Source organism: Heptranchias perlo, chromosome 6 (genome assembly GCF_035084215.1).
Source record: "Heptranchias perlo isolate sHepPer1 chromosome 6, sHepPer1.hap1, whole genome shotgun sequence".
Classification (NCBI taxonomy): Eukaryota; Metazoa; Chordata; class Chondrichthyes; order Hexanchiformes; family Hexanchidae; genus Heptranchias; species Heptranchias perlo.
Window position 1 is genome coordinate 63,138,449 of NC_090330.1, and position 22,352 is coordinate 63,160,800.

The 22,352-nt window shown below is 43.3% G+C and overlaps 1 protein-coding gene across 7 annotated transcripts in view; it reads right to left on the reverse strand.

Moving 5' to 3' along the window:
• Positions 1 to 220: 220 nt before the first annotated feature.
• Positions 221 to 22,352, reverse strand: part of poglut2 (protein O-glucosyltransferase 2) — a 76,457-nt gene continuing 54,325 nt past the window's right edge. For all 7 annotated transcript variants that reach the window (XM_067986407.1, XM_067986406.1, XM_067986405.1 and 4 more), the window contains 2 exons: positions 10,258 to 10,362; positions 221 to 1,089 (listed from right to left, as the gene is read on the reverse strand). In XM_067986407.1, coding sequence (XP_067842508.1) covers positions 1,072 to 1,089; positions 10,258 to 10,362 — 123 coding nt within the window. In that variant the 3' untranslated portion in view covers positions 221 to 1,071. The remainder of the gene's footprint in view (positions 1,090 to 10,257; positions 10,363 to 22,352) is intronic.

Below are 22,352 nucleotides of genomic sequence, written 5' to 3' on the forward strand. Positions count from 1 at the left end.
GTTCCTAAAATACATTCACTAAAAATTATTCACTTGGCACAGAGGCTTTGAAATGGTAGGACATCATAACTAGCTTTGGTAGATTCCTCAAATTTGGGCTCATGTAACTGCGTTGTGTTAAATATATATGGTATTTTATATTAAAAACATTTCATGATGGACCCCAAGATTTAAACACTAGTGCATGTAGTGAAGTAAAATTAGGTAATACAAAAACAGATTAAAAAACTTAAGTATGCTTTTATTTTAAAAAAGTTTGAAAAACACCTAACCATTTACATGATAAAACATTTTGATAGTATACTGAAAATGATAAAAAGTGGACAATTTGTTTATTCTTGACTATAAATAGCACCAATTGTTACATTATTCTTTGTTCAATTCTGCTTAAGATCAACTGTATCTGAATATCTTTTAAGTGTGTCACCCAAGAGAAATAGAGAACGCACACGTTTGCATACTCAAACATCACACCACTCGTTTTCACATGATTTATTTGCAGTTGATTCAGTCAAACCAATAGCTACCCCAGTGTCTTAAACCTCCAGTTGTCTATTTTAAATGTGTAGATACATGGCCAACAAGTGCAGTCTGTTACAATAGGGACTATGGAAGCAAAATTGGAGTACACTGCCCTAGAGAAAGCAGTTCCACAATACAAACACAGCTTCAGTCTTCCAATCCGTGACACATTTTTGGCATATTGCATTTTCATTCATTTATTTAACACTCAACTAGCTATATGCACTGTAAAAAAAATTATTGAATTTGAAATAGAGCACATTTTCATTTTTTTTCAGTAAAACCTCAAAAGTCTTAGTAACTTGGATAAACAAATATTTTATGCAGCTGAGTAACAGTTTTGTGGCAACACAGATATCTCCTTCCAACAGTAGGTCACCGAATCATTTTCCTTTAGTGTATGTATTTATAGCAGCCAGCACAGGATCTTGCAAGTGTTCCACAATTATTTACTATTAAAATAATGTTTATGCAGTTAAAATAGAAACTGATCAATTGATATCTTGTATAACTATATCGTTCTTTTGTCCTTTTCTTCATCTTTGGGGGTCAAAGTTCATCTTTGGTCTGAAAACAAAATTATGTAGAATATTTTAGTGTCCCCAATTGGTGTGAAGACCCTTTTTGTTCCTTTATAATTGAGTGAGCAAAACTAATTGATTTTACAGTCTATAAGACATTCATACTTCATCTTTTACATATTGGGCTGAATCTTGCTGGAGAAATAATGGCTTATTAACACGCAAATCGGCCAGCAAGTTCAGGGGATTAAGAAATACGGCGTGAGTTGCAAATCTCCAGAACTTGGTCGATTTATGCTGCTCTCCCATTTGCTTCGCACAAACGGCATCTCCCCTTTAGCCTCCCTGTTATTTTTAAGAATTTGCTGGATTTGCACATTAATTGCCCACTAAACTTGCCGCAGAAAGTTAGGACTGGTGATGTGATAATTGTTAATGCAATGCCAACCAACCTCTCTGGCCCGGAAAGGGAACAGTTTAAACTGTGGAGTCGCATTCCTGCATGTAGTAAATTCTTTTGAGAGATTTTAAAAATTTCAAATTTTTAAATTTTAAATTTTTTTTCTTACTTTTCCTTTTGGTCTCTTTTTTTCTCTCTCAATTCAATCTTTCTTTCCCTCTCTTTATTTCTCTTTCTGAACCTGAATTAACTCTAATTCACCCACTCTAATTCACTCTCCTCTTTCTTTCTCAATCCTTAAATCTCAATGGTTAAGGAGATAAACTGCTGGTCCCGCTGTTCACTAAGATCCCAGACTAAGATGCCCTCTCTGCGTGTGTTATCAGCTCGCACTTCCAGCAAGTCACGGTACAAAACATTTTCGAGCTGCAGGGCGCAGGAAAAAGTCTAATTAACAGCACAGGCCGCGAGATGCCCCACTCCAGCAAGATTTGGCCCACTGTCTCAATGCCTATGAAAAATGTTAGTTTACTTACCTTCGGTATGGCCATGCTCATTCTTTTATTTAAGATCAACTTCTGTGTACAAGGTATAGCCATTAAGTTAATATGAGAAATCACATAATACTACTTCTAAGGTTTCACTGCAGTAGCCAGATTCTGATTCTCCCAGCCTGCATTACAAATAAGGATTTTTTTTTTCAGATTTGCACCTCAGTTTTTTTAAAAAGGCATTTAATACAATAAAGCAAATAGGCCTACAAGAAACTTGATAAGCTTCATTGCTCCAGGTCACAGAAAACAAAAAGGGAGGTAGAAGTTCTGGGTAAACTCTAAATCCAAGATAAAATTAATAAGCATTTAGAAATAAGTAGGTTGATCAAGGATGCCCAGCACGGATTTGTTAAAGGTAAGTTATGTTTGAAAATCTATTAGAATTTTTTGAAGAAATGACCAATTGAATAGATAATAAAGAGAATGCAGTAGGTGTAGTGCGTATGGATTTTCAGAAGACATTCAATAAGGTGGCTCACAAGAGGCTTGTTAGATATATTCAGGCGTATAGTATAAGAGGAAATGTAGCAGCACGGATAAAAAGTTGGTTGACAAAGAATTATGGTAAGTAGGTGCTGGTCAGACTGTAGAAAGGTAGGAATTGGTGCATTTCAGGGATCAGTGCTGGGTGCACTATATATATTATATATCTATAGATGATTTGGATTTGGGTATAGGGAACACAGTCTTGAAATTTGTGATGACACAAAGTTAAAACTTCAGGATGATATAGACAGGTTAGTAAAATGGGCAGACAGATGGCAGATGCAACTTAATGTGGATAAGTGAGGTAATATGTTTTGGGAGAAAAAAAACAAGTAATGGGAGAACACACTCCAAAGGGTGTGGATAAAAGGGGTTCATATACACAATTCCTTGAACATGCGAGTGCAGATAGATAAAGCTGTAAAAAAAAGACCAATGGCACAGTTTTGATAGAATGAATAGGGCAAACCTATTTCCTCTGATTGGAGAGTCAGTGATGAGGGGTCATCAATTTAAAATTGTCATTTAGAGAGTGAAGTACGAGGTTAGGAGAAATTTCTTTACACAGAGCAATGTTGGAGAATGGTTAAGGCAGAAATGATTGCTTTGAAGCAGAGAAAACAACAAGGCTATGGAGAGCAGGGCATTGGGATTAGTTTTGGTTTGCTCTAGCAAAGAGCCAGCACAGACATAACAATAACTTGCATTTATATAGTGCCACTAATGTAGAAAAATATCTCAAGGCACTTCACAGAGGCATAAGGGGAAAAAATGAATGCTAAGCCAAAGAAGGAGATTTGGAGGGGTGACCAAAAGCTTGGTCAAAGAGGTAGGTTTTAAGGTGGGTCTCAAAAGATGAGGGAGGTGGAGAGGGTTAGGGAGAAAATTCCAGAGGCAGCCAGGATTTTAGAGCAGAGGCAAGAGGGGTGGAACAGGGTGAGATGCTCAAAGGAAGAGAAGATGCCAGAAGAGAAGGGGGAGAGATCAAGGTGTGACTTAGTGATAAGAGCCAGGCCATCACCACAGCATCTTGGGTGAGGCAGATGGTGGAAAGTATAGCCAGGTAGGGAGGTTTCAGCAGGGGGCAAGGTGTCACCATCCGTAAGCCAAGTTTCAGTCAAAGCCAGGATGTCAATACATTCCTCCACAATGGCAATGCACTCACTCACAAGTGAATGGACATTCTGGAGAGAAATACAGAGAGTGGCAGATTGTTGTACTACTAGACGAGTCCAAGAGAGCAGTGGTGGGTGTGATGAGCAGGACAGGAAAGAGGTTGGTGAGGTTAACTCCCAACAGGCATGCTGGCAGAGAAAATTCGTGAGAGAGGAGAATGAGGTAGTTGGGGTTGCTTCTTGTAAGCAGGCAGTGAGAGGTGCCTCAATGGGCTCTTTGGATAATGCTGAAAGAGGGTAGCCTTAGGCTTAATCAAGGGGGAATCAAGCCTGGGACAGTGACAAGAGAGTAGGAAGGTAGAGGAGTAGTGATTGTTTGAGGTAGGGGTTGGGGGAGCAAAGTAATTGGCAAAAGTAATTTAGAGGATGGGTTCATGGACTGCATCCAAGACAGTTTTCTAGAACAATATGTCGAGGAACCAACTAGGGAACAGGCTATTTTAGATCTGGTATTGTGTAATGAGACAGTATTAATTAGCAATCTTATAACAAAGGATCCTCTGTGGAAGAGTGATCATAATATGATAGAATTTCATATTGAGTTTGAGTGTTATGTAGTTAAGTCAGAAACTAGGGTCTTAAATTTAAACAAGGCCAATTAAGAAGGTATAAGGGGCGAGTTGGAGAAGGTAGATTGGGAAAATAGGTTAAGAGATATGTTGGTAGATAAGCAATGGTGAACCTAAGAGTTTAACGTTGCTAAAAAGAGTAGTAAGCCTGATGATTGCGAGGGTTTTAGAAATCAGGCAAGGATGACCAAGAAATTGATAAAGTGGGAGAAAACTGAATATGACAGTGAACTAGCAAGAAATTTAAAAACAGACTGTAAGAGCTTCTACAAGTATATAAAAAGGAAGAGATTAGCGAAAGTAAACGTGGGCCCCGCAGAGGAAGAGATAGGAGAAACATTAAACAAATATTTTGTATCTGTCTTCAAAGTAGAAGACACAAAAAACATACCGGAAATAGTGGGGAACTAAGGGTCTAATAAAAGTGAGGAACTTAAAGTAATTAAGATTAGTAAAGTTTTAGAAAAATTAACGGGACAAAAAGCCGTCAAATCCCCTGGACCTAATGGCCTACATCCTAGGGTTTTAAAAGAGGTGGCTGCAGAGATAGTAGATGCATTGGTTTTGAACTTTCAGAATTCCCTGGATTCTAGAACAATCCCCATGGATTGGAAGATGGCAAATGTAAGCTCGCTATTCAAGAAAGGAGGGAGAGAGAAAACAAGGAACTATAGGCCAGTTAGTCTGAAATCAATCGTAGGGAAAATGCTGGAATCTATTATTGAGGACGTAGTAAAAGGGCACTTAGAAAATAATAATATGATTAGGCAGAATCAACACGGTTTTATGAAAGGGAAATCGTGTTTGACAAATCTATTCGAGTTTTTTGAGGGTGTAACTAGCAGTGTAGATAGGGGGAACCAGTGGATGTAGTATATTTGGATTTTCAAAAGGCATAGAAACATAGAAAATAGGAGCAGGAGTATGCCATTCGGCCCTTCGAGCCTGCTTCGCTATTCATGGCTGATCCTCTATCTCAATACCATATTCCTGCTCTTTCCCCATAGCCTTGATGCCTTTTGTGTCGAGAAATCTATCTAGCTTCTTCTTAAATATATTCAGTGACTTGGCCTCCACAGCCTTCTGTGGTAGAGAATTCAACAGGTTCACCACCCTCTGAGTGAAGAAATTTCTCCTCATCTCAGTCCTAAATGTCCTACCCCGTATCCTGAGACTGTGACCCCTCGTTTTGGACCCCCCAGCCAGGGGAAACGTCCTCCCTGCATCCAGTCTGTCTAGCCTTGTCAGAATTTTATATATGTTTCAATGAGATCCCCTCTCATTCTTCTAAACTCAAGTGAATACCGGCCGAGTCGACCCAATCTCTCCTCATACCTGCCATCCCAGGAATCAGTCTGGTGAACCTTCGCTGCACTCCCTCTATGGCAAGTATATCCTTTCTTAGGTAAGGAGACTAAAACTACACACAATACTCCAGGTGTGGTCTCACCAAGGCCCTGTATAGCTGCAGTAAGACATCCTTGCTCCTGTACTCAAATCCTCTTGTAATGAAGGCCAACATACCATTTGCCTTCCTAACTGCTTGCTGCACTTGAATATTTGCTTTCAGTGACTGGTGTACAAGGACACCCAGGTCCCTTTGTACATCAAAATTTCCCAATCTATCCCCATTTAAATAATACTCTGCCTTTCTGTTTTTCCTTCCAAAGTGGATAACTTCACATTTATCCACATTATACTGCATCTGCCATGTATTTGCCCACTCACTCAACTTGTCTAAATCGCCTTGAAGCCTCTTTGCATCCTCCTCACAAATCACGATCCGACCTAGTTTTGTGTCGTCAGCAAACTTGGAAATATCACATTTGGTTCCTTCATCCAAATCACTGATATATATTGTGAACAGCTGGGTCCCAAGCACTGATCCCTGCAGTACCCCACTAGTCACCGCCTGCCACCCCAAAAAAGCCCCATTTATTCCTACTCTCTGTTTCCTGTCTGCTAACCAATTTTCAATCCATGCCAGTATATTACCCCCAATCCCATGTGCTTTAATTTTGCACACTAACGTCTTATGTGGGACTTTATCAAAGGCCTTCTGAAAATCCAAATAAACCACATCTACTGGTTCTCCCAGTTCTATCAGTTACATCCTCAAAAACTCTAATAGGTTTGTCAAAGATGATTTCCCTTTCATAAATCCGTGTTGACCTTGTCTAATCCCGTTGATATTTTCTAAGTGTCCTATTATCACATCCTTTATAATACACTCTAACATTTTTCCTATTACTGATGTTAGGCTATCCGGTCCGTAGTTTCCTGTTTTCTCTGCCTCCTTTTTTAAATAGTGGGGTTAACATTTGCAACCCTCCAATCTGCAGGAACTGTTCTATAATCTATAGAATTTTGGAAGATGACAACTAATGCATCCACTATTTCCATGGCTACCTCTTTTAATACTCTGGGATGCAGATTATCAGGCCCTGGGGATTTATCGGCTTTCTGTCCCATTAACTTCTCCAGCACTATATTTTTTTACTAATACTAATTTCCTTTCATTCCTCCTTCTCACTAGTCCCTTGGTTCCCTAGCATTTCTGGGAAGTTTTTTGTGACCTCTTCCGTGGAGGCAGAACCAAAGTATTTGTTTAATTGCATTCGATAGTGTGCCACATATGAGGTTGTTACACAAGATTAGGGCTCATGGGATTGGGGGTAATATATTAACATGGATTGAGGATTGATTAACGGACAGAAACCAGAGAGTAGGAATAAACTGGTCATTTTCGGGTTGGCAGGTTGTAACTAGTTGGGTGTCGCAGGGATCGGTGTTTAGGCCTCAGCTATTTACAACTTATATTAATGAAGGGACCGAGTGTAATGTATCCAAGTTTGCTGACGATACAAAGCTAGGTGGGAAAGTAATCTGTGAGGTGGTCGCAAAAAGTCTGCAAAGGGATATCGACAGGTTAAGTGAGTGGGCAAGAAGGTGGCAGATGGAGGGAAAAATAGAACAACAGAATATTTTTTAAATGGTGAGAAACTATTAAATGTTGGTGTTCAGAGGGATTGGGTGTCCTTGTTCATAGAAACATAGAAAATAGGAGCAAGAGTAGGCCATTCGGCCCTTCGGGCCAGCTCTGCCATTCAAAATGATCATGGCCAATCGTCTAACTCAGTACCCTGTTCCCGCTTTTTCCCCCCTATCCCTTGATCCCTTTAGCATTAAGAAATATATCTATCTCCTTCTTGAATACATCTAATGACTTGGCCTCCACTGCCTTCTGTGGTAGAGAATTCCACAGGTTCACAGGGTCTTGGTGAGACCACATCTAGAGTATTGTGCGCAGTTTTGGTTTCCTTATCTGAGGAAGGATGCCCTTGCCATGGAGGGAGTGCAACAAAGGTTTACCAGACTGATTCCTGGGATGGCAGGACTAACATATGAGGAGAGATTGGGTCAACTAGGCCTATATTCACTGGGGTTTAGAAGAATGAGAGGTGATCTCATCGAAACATATAAAATTCTAACAGGACTAGACAGACTAGATGCAGGGTGGATGTTCCCGATGGCTGGGGAGTCCATAACCAGGGGTCACAGTCTCAGGATACGGGGTATGCCATTTAGAACCGAGATGAGGAGAAATTTCTTCACTCAGAGGGTCACCGTGGAAGCGGACCATCTGGTGCAGCCTAAATAAACAGTAGGTGAGGGATATGGAATCAGTGGCATGGGTGTGGAGCTTTTAGTAGGGGCCAAATATAATGGCTTTAATCTTCCCAACAACATGGAGGGAGTTCTGGAGTATAGTGATGTGGTGAAGAGATACAGCCGGGTGTTACTGGCATACATATGGAAACCAACCCTATGCCTTATTAGGGGCAACAAGCAAATGAGGAAAAAGGAGGGGGCAATTAATAAATTAAGGATCCATTGAAGATGACTGTGCACGGGAGGAGGAGAAGTCATTGCTAGAGATGCTCTAGTTACCTTGGAACAGGTAGGAGAATAATTGCACAAGGGCAGTCCAATGTAGGTGAATCATGGAGGAGAGCAGGTGCAGGATGGCATGAATGACCGTGGTACATGCCATGGAGAGGTCGAGAAGGGACAATTGCCATGGTCACAGTCACAAAAAGATATCAGCCCAGTAACGCTCCAGCAAATTTTTTTTGCGCTGCAATTACTGGAAATGTGAGCTGATGACAGTGTGGCGAGGTCAACGGGGCATCTGGGACCTTGATGGACGATGGGACCAACAGTCTATCTCCTTAACCAATGAGATTTTAAGGATTGAGTAAGAAACAGAGGAACGATGCAGAAGGAAATAGAGTGAATTAAAGGCAAATCAGGTACAGAAGATAAATAAAGGGAGGGAAACAAAGATTGGATTAAGAGAGAAAAAAGAACCAGAAAGGTAAAGTAATTTAATGTTTTTAATTTTAAAAATCTTTAAGAATAATTTATCACCTGCAGGAATGAGACTCCAGGGTTTCACTTGTTCCCTTTCTGGGCCTGAGAGGTTGAGTGGCAGAGCAGGAACATAAATTTCGTCATTAAACCAAGAATACTTACGTTGTTAAGTATCAGCCCTAACTTTCTGCAGCTAGTTTAATTGGTAATTAATGCACAAGTGCAGCAATTTCTTGAAAGTCATGGTGAGGTTGAAAACGGCCATTTTCACAAGGCTAACGGCGGAGCGGCGCAAATCATCCAGCAATTTGTGGCGATTCGCAACTCACGGGGTATCTCTTCCTTGCCACAAACTGCTAGACAATTTACATACTAATAACAGCGTGTGCATTATACTCGCTGCAAATTCTGGCCCATCATTGATGACTTTGACCAATGCAGCTTTGGTGCTATGAGTCAGATGGAAACCAGACTGAATGGATTTTTTGATTTTTTTTTCCCCTCGGGATGCGAGTGATAGTGGCAAGGCTACATTTACTGCTTTTATCACATTTATTTCTTTATCCTTAGTTCCTCTGAGGTAATGGTGGGTCACTTTATCGAACCATTGCAGTCCGTGCATTAATGGTGCTCCCATGATTTTGTACGGTAGGGAATTCCAGGATTTTGATTCAACAAGAATGAAGAAACAGATATATATCCAGATCAGGTTTGTGTGTGACTTGGAGGGGAACTTGCAGGTGACATTGCTGCTCTTGCCTGTTTGTAATAGTAGAGATCAAGGAGCTGGGTAGTGCTGTTGAAGTAAGCCTTGCAAGTTACTGCAGTGCATCCATAGTGCGATAGTGGTGGAGGAGATGATGTTTGAGATCCAGTGATAGGGATGCCAATCAAGCAGCCTCCGGTGTGATGGATAGTGTTGAGGTTCAACAGAAAGTTGTGGGAAAAGTAAGCACAAAATTGGGAGCAAAGACATGTCCAAAAGCAATGGAGGGGAAAGGGAGATTGGAGATAGGATGGCAGAGCTTTTTGAGAGGGGTCTGAACATGGTAGCTTTGAAGGGAAGGACGGCAGTGCCCGAGCAGAGAGAATCAGTTATGGCGTTAGCTAGCATGAGGCAAGGAAAGGTAGTTAAATGGTCAAGAGCTGAGTGGGGAGGGATTGAGAGAGCAGATGCTGGATTTCATGGAAGAAATGGGGTTAGAGAAAATACAGTGCGATAAGGGGTGGGGATGGGGTGGGTGAGATGAGGGGAGTAGGGTACAAAAGTAAGATGAGGAGGAGACAGCTGAATGGATGATCTCAAACTTAAGAGATGAAGAAGTGTTAGAAGTGAAGATGGAGGGATGGGGAATAGGGGTTGGATGTGGCAGTTTGTCAATGATAAAAGCAGACGGAGGCAGGGTATTGTTCGAGTTTCCTATCTAAGCTTTTACTTGTGCATATAACATACCTTGGTAGACCAATACATTTTTGCTGTGGGTTGGTGATTTCTCTAAAATGTAGATCATTAAGTCTACTGGTTCTACAACTTTGGTTTAACCAGTTAATCAGATTCTTCCCTAATTGTCCTCAGCTTAAATTTCACTAACATTTAGTCTATCATGAGACAGAAAACAAACTTCAAACAAACTTTCTTCTTAATCTGTACTGTACCTTCATTCTATGACACACGCAAGGGAAAAGGTCATCTTTTGGCTGGTCCACTAGTTCCATGCCATCCCTTATCTTTGGTTCACTCACCTGAAGATCAGCATACTCCTGTTTTTAAAAAATACACAAGCATGTAATTTGTCAGTGACATACATGGTAGTGTGGTCGTACTTGATGTTTTTCTACATTCTGTTCTATTGTGTCTGTTCCATTTATTTTTTTTTCATTTTCTTCACACTACAGAACATTCTCTGATCAATAAGGCGATCAAGTGACCAAATTCTTTTGTCAAGATCCAGCTGCTACTGAAGGTGACTTGCATTCCAATTTTGTCCTCCTCTATGGGGTATGCCTAGCCTTTGATTGGCATTTAACTATGGATGGCATAGGCTGGATCAGGAAATCATCATAGAAATTTTGGAAAAGAACACCACCAATCAGTTCATCATGCCAGTGTTATCTATTCCAATCCCATTTTGCTACTCTTTTCCCATTTGATGTTCTGCAGAGTTGGAATATGCATCCCAGCACAATGTGGCACAGCTGTTGGAGTGCTGCGCCTCTGCACTGTTCTTTTCTGCATCACTAACTTCAGTTGACATAGATTTACTGTTTTCTATGCTGCATATTTACTCTCACATTGCACCACTACAAGTATCTTTTGTCTCAGAAAAGTCTAGAACATTTTAGTAGTTCTCAACTCCAAAGAAAGATCTATTCCAAAAATATATAATGGGGCAAACTTTTCCAGTTGAAATCCTTGAAAATTGGAAATAGTGTGCAATTAGCCAAATAAAGCTATACAAACCACAACTTTATATAGGTATATACATAGAAGTATAATTTTCTGTAATTCATATTAGACATCATTGGTAATATTGGACATCATATGTCACAAAACAATTTTAAAAACATGTAAATAGTTTTTAATGTTTATTTTAGTTCTACAGGGTTAATACTGTGGTAATAAAATTACTCGTGGTATTGCGGTAGTTTTATTACTGAAATACTGGTGGGCCATTTTAGTGTCACAAAACACGAGCTGAAAAGTTACAAAATTATTTGGCTAGCGACAGAAAGTTCCCTGGACCTACAAGCAGTCTAAGAGTTGAAAACACAATTATTTGTTCTGCTCTTTCCAGCTTGTACCTGCTTTCTGTTGTCTTTATTGGCTGGTTCTCAATGATTTTGGAGCACCTTTTCTGGTGGAAAATAACATGGGGTATGCAGTTTCCATAAAACTGATAAGGACTTTGGGGAGGGGTAGGAGGGATAACAGGAACTGCAGGAAAGGAAAGTCCACGATGATTGAGGAAATGGAAGTAATTCCACCAGGACTTGATTCTACCCGGTGTAGGTACCACAAATGCACCGGTTCCTTGCAACTTATGCTGGGCATTAAAAGGATGCTGTGCCTCAATAGGGTGGCCACCCTTCAATGTGTCATTGGTAGCAGAGCTACTGCTGCCCAGGAGTAGTATAAAAACATTGCCACTGGAAGTTAGTCATGATTGCTTTAAATATTTATGGCACTGGACCCTTCCAGTCACCCTCAAAAGATTTCACAGGGGTCAGTTGGGCTGCTATGCATTGATGGTTTGCGAAAGTCACAAATGCCCTATCACCACACCAAGAGGTAATATCCATGTCAACACAGGTCCAATACCCGTAAAGGTAAATTTTTTTAAAAAACAGATATGGCATCTCCAGGATGCATCGAATTGTTGACTGCACCCACATTACAATTTGTTCTTCTATGGAGAATGTATTAGCCATCCTAAATAGATCTAGGTATCATCTTATTATATTCAAATGGGCGGTGACCGTAATTCATGTTAATGCTCAAAAAAATGTTAATAATTGCATTATTTACGTGCAACTATTTTGGGCAATTCTACAATTTTTTCCCCCACTTCACAAATATTATTTTACTGGATGTATTGAAGCAAAGTTAAGCAATCATTTTATTCATATTATCAAGAGCAGCATATTATCAATGGGAACATCACCATCTGCACGTTCCCCTCCAGGTCACACACCATCCCGACTTGGAAATATATCGCCGTTCCTTCATTGTTGCTGGGTCAAAATCCTGGAACTCCCAACCTAACAGCACTGTGGGAGAACCTTCACCACACGGACTGCAGCGGTTCAAGAAGGCAGCTCACCACCACCGTCTCAAGGGCAATTAGGGATGGGCAATAAATGCTGGTTTACTAGCGACGCACACATCCCATGAACGAATAAAAAAATATATATTTATAGTGGAGTTCCAGTGCATGTAATGAGTGTATTTACCATGACTTGTTTCTCTGCTGCCTCTATCTTTTCAAATCCTACTTTGAGATTTTACGACTGGTACAGTTCTCAGTGACCATCTAGTGAAAGGGCCAGACGTGGGGACTTCCTGCAAGGATCGGATTCTGATAACCAGCTAGTTACATTTCTATTGGCTCAGATTGCCCAAAAATGTCATGTTCTGGTTATGATGATCTCTATGTTTTCATGGTCTTCTTCTGTTCTTTGGTCAGAGGCATAGGATGGCAAGGCCCTGAAGCAGATCTGAGAAGCCATTGGATGTCAAGAGCTCAAGTCAACTAATTTTACTTGTGCCAACCTGGGTCAGTTGAGAGTGCACTCGCCTCTCAAGTCTGAAGGTTGTGGGTTCAGACTTCCACTCCTGAACTTCAGCATCTAATCTAGACTGAAACTTCAGTGCAATACGGAGGAAGTGCTGCATTGTCACAGTTGCTGTCCTTCGGATGAGACTTTAAATCGAGGCCTTATTCAGTGGATTTAAAGGATCCCACGGCACTATTTTAAAAAATGAGCAATGTCCTAGTCACATTGCTCCCTCATCCAACTCCATAAAGAAAAGATTAACCAATCATTATATACTTTGCTTGTGGCTATGTGCAAAATTGGATGCCACGTTTACCCACATAACAGTGACTGCACTTTGAAAAGTAATTTAATGGAGATGAAGCACTTTAGTACATCCTGGTACATTTATATAGGAGTTATTGTGTTCTGTAAAGTATTTAATCATCTCTGTCAATATTGGTTCTTATAGCCTTCAATCCCATTCTTCAGCAGCTATTTATTAGGACATTATTTAAAGGAACTGATGATTGGTAGAGCAGTTATTGGTTCTGATATGCATATTTTTTTTTATTCATTCATGGGATGTGGGCATCGCTGGCAAGGCCAGCATTTATTGCCCATCCCTAATTGCCCTTGAGAGGGTAGTGGTGAGCCACCTTCTTGAACCGCTGCAGTCCGTGTGGTGAAGGTTCTCCCACAGTGCTGTTAGGAAGGAAGTTCCAGGATTTTGACCCAGCGACGATGAAGGAACGGCGATATATTTCCAAGTCGGGATGGTGTGAGAGTTGGAGGGGAACGTGCAGGTGGTGTTGTTCCCATGTGCCTGCTGCTCTTGTCCATCTAGGTGGTAGAGGTTGCGGGTTTGGGAGGTGCTGTCGAAGAAGCCTTGGCGAGTTGCTGCGGTGCATCCTGTGGATGGTACACACTGCAGCCACTGTGCGCTGGTGGTGAAGGGAGTGAATATTTAGGGTGGTGGATGGGGTGCCAATCAAGCGGGCTGCTTTGTCCTGGATGGTGTCGAGCTTCTTGAGTGTTGTTGGAGCTGCACTCATCCAGGCAAGTGGAGAGTATTCCATCACACTCCTGACTTGTGCCTTGGAGATGGCAGAAAGGCTTTGGGGAGTCAGGAGGTGAGTCACTCGCTACAGAATACCCAGCCTCTGACCTGTTCTTGTAGCCACAGTATTTATATGGCTGGTCCAGTTAAATTTCTGGTCAATGGTGACCCCCAGGATGTTGATGGTGGGGGATTCGGTGATAGTAATGTCGTTGAACGTCAAGCGGAGGTGGTTAGACTCTCTTGTTGGAGATGGTCATTGCCTGGCACTTGTCTGGTGCGAATGTTACTTGCCACTTATGAGCCCAAGCCTGGATGTTGTCCAGGTCTCGCTGCATGCGGGCTCGGACTGCTTCATTATTTGAGGGGTTGCGAATGGAACTGAAGACACTGCAATCATCAGCAAACATCCCCATTTCTGACCTTATAATGGAGGGAAGGTCATTGATGAAGCAGCTGAAGATGGTTGGGCCTAGGACACTGCCCTGAGGAACTCCTGCAGCAATGCACAGGGGCTGAGATGATTGGCCTCCAACAACCACTACCATCTTCCTTTGTGTCAGGTATGACTCCAGCCACTGGAGAGTTTTCCCCCTGATTCCCACTGACTTCAATTTTACTAGGGCTCCTTGGTGCCACACTCGGTCAAATGCTGCCTTGATGTCAAGGGCAGTCACTCTCACCTCACCTCTGGAATTCAGCTTTTTTGTCCATGTTTGGACCAAGGCTGTAATGAGGTCTGGAGCCGAGTGGTCCTGGTGGAACCCAAACTGAGCGTCGGTGAGCAGGTTATTGGTGAGTAAGTGCCGCTTGATAGCACTGTCGACGACACCTTCCATCACTTTGCTGATGATTGAGAGTAGACTAATGGGGCGGTAATTGGCCGGATTGGATTTATCCTGCTTTTTGTGGACAGGACATACCTGGGCAATTTTCCACATTGTTGGGTAGATGCCAGTGTTGTAGCTGTATTGGAACAGCTTGGCGAGAGGCGCAGCTAGTTCTGGAGCACAAGTCTTCAGCACTACAGCCGGGATGTTGTCGGGGCCCATAGCCTTTGCTGTATCCAGTGCACTCAGCCGTTGACATCACGTGGAGTGAATCGAATTGGCTGAAGACTGGCTTCTGTGATGGTGGAGATATCGGGAGGAGGCCAAGATGGATCATCCACTTGGCACTTCTGGCTAAAGATGGTTGCAAACGCTTCAGTCTTGTCTTTTGCACTCATGTGCTGAACTCCGCCATCATTGAGGATGGGGATGTTCACAGAGCCTCCTTCTCCCGTTTGTTGTTTAACTGTCCACCACCATATATTCTGTTTCTTCACTGCTCAGTAACATGGCATACTTGATTTATCATCTTGCCACCAGACATTACACAAGACCTTATTCACAACAGTGATCCTATATAAATGCAAGTTCTTTCTTTTCTTTTTAAAAAGGATTGCATAAATGTGCCAAGGAATCCACACAAAATTCAAGCTTTTTGCCTTGTAACAAACTTTATATAAATGTGTACATTATATATAAAAGACAACTATTTATGTATCATCATGTTGGGGATTGTCCCTTATTAAAAGTATCTTTTCATAATTACCCTGCAAAAAGCTTTAGATCCATATAAAATGAAATTTATATGCAACCTTGTAAAACTTGCTGCACCTCAGCTATTCTTTATTGTATTTAATTATAGAGAAGCTGGCTTAAGCAACGTTATAAGGACTACAAGATGTCTATATTTAGTACAGAATTGCTTTATGAGTTTCCATGGGACTGACTTACTAGCAAACAATGCTTTACCAAGAATGATGAAAAGCATGGTTAGTGTAGATATGTGCAGATTACTTAACAGTGTGAGAATGTAGAACTAGAGTGCGTAAGTACAAAATTAAAAGGTCGCAAGTGAGACCAGAAGGTTGCAAGACATTTTTCCCCTTCCCACCAAGCAGTTTTGTTCTCCAGTACTTCACGTGAGTACTTCTGAATCTGGTCAATTGGGGGAACTAACATGATTTAGAGCTGATCAGTTTTACTGTTGTGAATAAGGTCTTGTGTAACGTCTGGTGGCAAGATGATAAATCAAGTATGCCATGTTACTGAGCAGTGAAGAAACAGAATATATGCATATCAGAACCAATAACTGCTCTACCGATCATCTGTTCCTTTAAATAATGACCTAAATAAATAGCTGCTTAAGAATGGGATTGAAGGCTATAAGAACAAATATTGACAGAGATGATTAAATACTTTACAGAACACAATAACTCCCAGGTTGCTGAGAGAATGGAAATATTAAATGGCAGGACTAAATAATAGACATGCGATCTTGGACTGAGAGCCTTACGGTTTTTTTGATTAATTCTTCAGCAGATACCTGTGAAGTTTCAATTACATTTGTGCTGGATTTGAAAGAGCAGGTAGGACTTGTTTATTTACATCACTTTCTTGTTGCCTTTCTATATCCTCACTGAGTTGTTGCAGACATGCTCTTTGAAGATCAAAGCTAACTGAAGTTCAAGTTACATTCTAGGAGATGTATTGTTGCAACCTACTCTCTTGGTTTTGTCCCACCCAGGTCGCCAGCCTAAACTATGCTGGAGATATTAGTACCTACATTGAGAAAAAGGGGTAGAGGCTGCTGCCACGGTCCATAGAAAACATTTGTCTCAGGCTGTCTCCTGGTCAATCGTGATTTCTCAAGCGTATCAATAACCACTGTGAGACACAATTCAGTTGCATAGGTTTCATGAGGTGTCTTGCGTGGACATAGTCATTCAGAATTCTTCCCCTTTTGAGGCAGGATCCAGAATCCCAGTAAAAAGATCCTGGGATTGATGTCAAATACGGGTGGCATCATCAGTCCATGATCTGTATGTAATCCTGTATTTGGATTCTGGATCCCCCCTAAAAGGGCATGAGCTCAGTGACTGTGAACCTCTCCAGTAACAAATTGAAGGACATAGTCTTCCTAACAGTCTACCTGTGAACCCAATCAGATAAGGTCTCAATCAAAATTAGTTGGAACACACTTCCCATCAGAGGCTCCACCAGTATTGACATTTTAATGACACTGACATTCCTATATTTTTTTTTTTATTCGTTCACGGGATGTGGGCGTCGCTGGCAAGGCCGGCATTTATTGCCCATCCCTAATTGCCCTCGAGAAGGTGGTGGTGAGCCGCCTTCTTGAACCGCTGCAGTCCGTGTGGTGATGGTTCTCCCACAGTGCTGTTAGGAAGGAAGTTCCAGGATTTTGACCCAGCGACAATGAAGGAACGGCGATATATTTCCAAGTCGGGATGGTGTGTGACTTGGAGGGGAACGTGCAGGTGGTGTTGTTCCCATGCGCCTGCTGCCCTTGTCCTTCTAGGTGGTAGAGGTCGCGGGTTTGGGAGGTGCTGTCGAAGAAGCCTTGGCGAGTTGCTGCAGTGCATCCTGTGGATGGTGCACACTGCAGCCACAGTGCGCCGGTGGTGAAGGGAGTGAATGTTTAGGGTGGTGGATGGGGTGCCAATCAAGCGGGCTGCTTTATCTTGGATGGTGTCGAGCTTCTTGAGTGTTGTTGGAGCTGCACTCATCCAGGCAAGTGGAGAGTATTCCATCACACTCCTGACTTGTGCCTTGTAGATGGTGGAAAGGCTTTGGGGAGTCAGGAGGTATAGTGGAAGAAGGCTGTTTGAATCATTCACATCTGGGATGAAAGGTCACCTTCCCCCCACCCCACCCTGGGTCCATAACAACCTGCTTTTTAGTCAGGTGTTCCACTGATCAAACACTACATCTGCTAAGCTCGGCTTTTAGACACTATACCCAGTATGGCTCTCAAACACTAGCCACTGTCTGAAACTGAACCAGACTATTCGCAACCGTGGCGTCCTATTTGACCCCGAGATGAGCTTCCAATCAAATATACGCTCCAGGATCAAGACCGCCTACTTCCACCTCCAAAACATTGCTTGTCTCTGCCCCTCATCCATGCCCTTGTTACCTCTAGACTTGACTATTCTAATGCTCTCCTGGCTGGCCTCCCAGCTTCCACCTTCTATAACCTTGAGCTCATCCAAAACTCTGCTGCCCATATCCTAACTCGCACCAAATCCCGTTCACCCATCACCACTGTGCTCGCTGACCTACATTGGCTCCGGTTTGGGAATGCCTCAATTTTAAAGTTCTCATCCTTATTTTCAAATCCCTCCATGACCTCGCCTCTCTCTCGCTCTGTAACCTCCTCCAGCCCTAAACCCTCCGAGATCTCTGTGATCCTCCAATTCTTGCCTCTTGCGCATATCTGATTTTAATCGCTCCACCAATGGCGGCCATGCCTTCAGCTGTCTAGGCCCCAAACTCTGGAATTCCCTCCCGAAACCCCTCCGCCACTCTACCTCTCTCTCCTCCTTTAAGACTCTCCTTAAAGCTTTGACGAGCTTTTGGTCACCTGTCCTAATATCTCCTTATGTGTCTTGGTGTCAAATTTTGTTTGAATATCGCTCCTGTGAAGCACCTTGGGACGTTTCATTACGTTAAAGACGCTATATAAATGCAAGCAGTTGTTATGTGCAGCGTAGGAAATCCCAAGAGAAAGACATACAAAGGAAGTCATACTGCATTGAGTAGCTTATCAGTAACAACAACAACTTGCATTTATATAGCACCTCTAACATTGTATAACATAGTAAAATGTTCCAAGGCACTTCACAGGAGGATTATCAGGCAAAATTTGACAGAAAGTACAGTGAAACTTCCTTTCTTAAATATGAGTTTTCCTTTTTTATCCCAGGGTGCAAAGTGACACAGATGGCTAGACAGATGGTGTAGGAGAGGTTGCAGATTCCTAGGACATTGGGGAAAAGTTCTGGAGCAGGGTCAAGCTGTTCAGATAGAATGGGCTTCATCTAAACTGGGTTGATACCAATGTCCGTTGCAGAGAGAGCAAGGAGGTAAGGATGATTAAAAACATTTTTTAAAAAACTTATCAAGCGATATCTTTTTCAGGTGGTAAATCAGTTCCTCCCGAATTGGAGACCACCCTCTCGCCGCCCAATCCCAAACCCCCACCCCCAAGTTTACCACTGTTTTCGTATCAAAAATATAGTCTGGAAATGTTCCGCACTATATCAGTGGCATCAGCATGCATGTTGCTGTATGTGAGATGCTGATATCATGATGTAATGTGCACACATATTGGCGCGAGGGAGGGACGGGCGAGGAGGGGTGAGGAGAGAAGGAGCAGGTGGGGTGATGGGGTGAGGAGAGGGAGAGAAAAGGGGGAAAGGGAAGGGGATCGGAGGAGAGGTGAAGGGGGAAGGGATGAAGGGGATAGAGAGATGGGAGGCAAGCAAAAGATAGGTAACTACCTCAGTAGAGGGGTGGCAAAGGCGACACTGCCTTGGTGGGGGAAACAATTGTAAACAATTTTACAACACCAAGTTATAGTCCAACAATTTTATTTTTAATCCCACAAGCTTTCGGGGGCTTTCCCCTTCCTCAGGCGGTGTGGAAATGACATTTTCGAATCCTTCGCATTTTAAGATCACATAACAATGCCTGGTGATTACTGCCCGTTGCCAAGGCAATCACAGTGAGCAGACAGAAAGGTGTCACCTAAAAAGGCCACCAAATATACAAACCCCCAAAAAAGAGAGAGAGAGAGAGATAAGGAAGACGGTCAATGACCCGTTATATTAAAAACAGATAACATTTGTTCGCTGGTGGGGTTACATGTAGTGTGACATGAACCCAAGATCCCGGTTGAGGCCGTCCTCATGGGTGCGGAACTTGGCTATCAATTTCTGCTCGACGATTTTGCGTTGTCGTGTGTCTCGAAGGCCGCCTTGGAGTATGCTTACCCGAAGGTCAGTGGCTGAATGTCCATGACTGCTGAAGTGTTCCCCGACAGGGAGAGAACCCTCCTGTTTGGCGATTGTTGCGCGGTGTCCGTTCATCCGTTGTCGCAGCGTCTGCATGGTCTCACCAATGTACCATGCTCCGGGGCATCCTTTCCTGCAACGTATGAGGTAGACAACGTTGGCCGAGTCACAGGAGTATGAACCGTGCACCTGGTGGGTGGTGTCCTCTCGTGTGATGGTGGTATATGTGTCGATGATCCGGCATGTCTTGCAGAGGTTACCGTGGCAGGGTTGTGTGGTGTCGTGGTCGCTGTTCTCATGAAGGATGGGTAATTTGCTGCGAACGATGGTTTGTTTGAGGTTGGGTGGCTCGAAGAGGAAAGAGTCTCACTGGACTCCTCCAGAGGGTCGCTGCCCTCAGCTTGACATGTATGCTCAAGCTGTCAGGAAATGCGTCTATGCCACATTCATCAGCCGCACTCGGAAGACAGTCCAGAATGTCACCCGAGCACAACGCAACGCCATCAAAGCTCTCAAGACCAACCGCAACATCGTCATCAAACCAGCGGACAAAGGAGGAGCCATCGTCATACAGAACAGAACAGACTATTGCAAAGAAGCATACCGACAACTGGACAACCAGGAACACTACAGACGGTTACCCGCAGACCCGACCAAAGAACACACCCATCAGCTCCACAAACTGATCAAGACCTTCGATCCAGACCTTCAAAACATCCTACGCACTCTCATCCCACGTACTCCCCGCGTGGGAGACTTCTACTGCCTCCCAAAGATACACAAAGCCAACACACCCGGACGTCCTATCGTATCAGGCAATGGAACCCTGTGTGAGAACCTCTCTGGATACATCGAGGGCATCCTGAAACCCATCGTGCAGGGAACCCCCAGCTTCTGTCGCGACACGACAGACTTTCTACAAAAACTCAGTACCCACGGACCTGTTGAACCAGGAACACTTCTCACCACGATGGACGTCTCGGCACTATACACCAGTATCCCCCACGATGACGGCATCGCTGCGACAGCATCAATACTCAACACCAACAACAGCCAATCTCCAGACGCCATCCTACAACTCATCCGCTTCATCCTGGATCACAATGTCTTCACCTTCAATAACCAGTTCTTTACCCAAACACACGGAACAGCCATGGGGACCAAATTCGCACCCCAATACGCCAACATTTTCATGCACAAGTTCGAGCACGACTACTTCACTGCACAGGACCTCCAACCAACACTATACACCAGATACATCAACGACATTTTCTTTCTATGGACCCACGGTGAGGAATCACTGAAGAGACTACACGATAACATCAACAAGTTCCATCCCACCATCAAGCTCACCATGGACTACTCCTCAGAATCAGTTTCTTTCTTGGACACACGAATCTCCATCAAAGACGGGCACCTCAGCACCTCACTCTACCGCAAGCCCACGGACAATCTCACAATGCTCCACTTTTCCAGCTTCCACCCTAACCACGTCAAAGAGGCCATCCCCTATGGACAGGCCCTGCGAATACACAGGGTCTGCTCAGACGAGGAGGAACGCGATGGACACCTACAGACGCTGAAAGACGCCCTAGTAAGAACGGGATATGATGCTCGACTCATCGATCGACAGTTCCGACGGGCCACAGCGAAAAATCGCATAGACCTCCTCAGAAGACTAACACGGGACGCAACCAACAGAGTACCCTTCGTCGTCCAGTACTTCCCCGGAGCGGAGAAACTACGCCATGTTCTCCGCAGCCTTCAACATGTCATCAATGATGACGAACACCTCGCTATGGCCATCCCCACACCTCTACTACTCGCCTTTAAACAGCCACCCAACCTCAAACAAACCATCGTTCGCAGCAAATTACCCATCCTTCAGGAGAACAGCGTCCACGATACCACACAACCCTGCCACGGTAACCTCTGCAAGACATGCCGGATCATCGACACAGATACCACCATCACACGAGAGGACACCACCCACCAGGTGCACGGTTCATACACCTGTGACTCGGCCAACGTTGTTTACCTCATACGTTGCAGGAAAGGATGCCCCAGAGCATGGTACATTGGCGAGACCATGCAGACGCTGCGACAACAGATGAACGGACACCGCGCAAAAATCGCCAAACAGGAGGGTTCTCTCCCTGTCGGGGAACACTTCAGCAGTCATGGACATTCAGCCACCGACCTTCGGGTAAGCATACTCCAAGGCGGCCTTCGAGACACACGACAACGCAAAATCGTCGAGCAGAAATTGATAGCCAAGTTCCGCACCCATGAGGACGGCCTCAACCGGGATCTTGGGTTCATGTCACACTACATGTAACCCCACCAGCGAACAAATGTTATCTGTTTTTAATATAACGGGTCATTGACTGTCTTCCTTATCTCTCTCTCTCTCTCTCTCTCTCTTTTTTTTGGGGGTTTGTATATTCGGTGGCCTTTTTAGGTGACACCTTTCTGTCTGCTCACTGTGATTGCCTTGGCAACGGGCAGTAATCACCAGGCATTGTTATGTGATCTTAAAATGCGAAGGATTCGAAAATGTCATTTCCACAC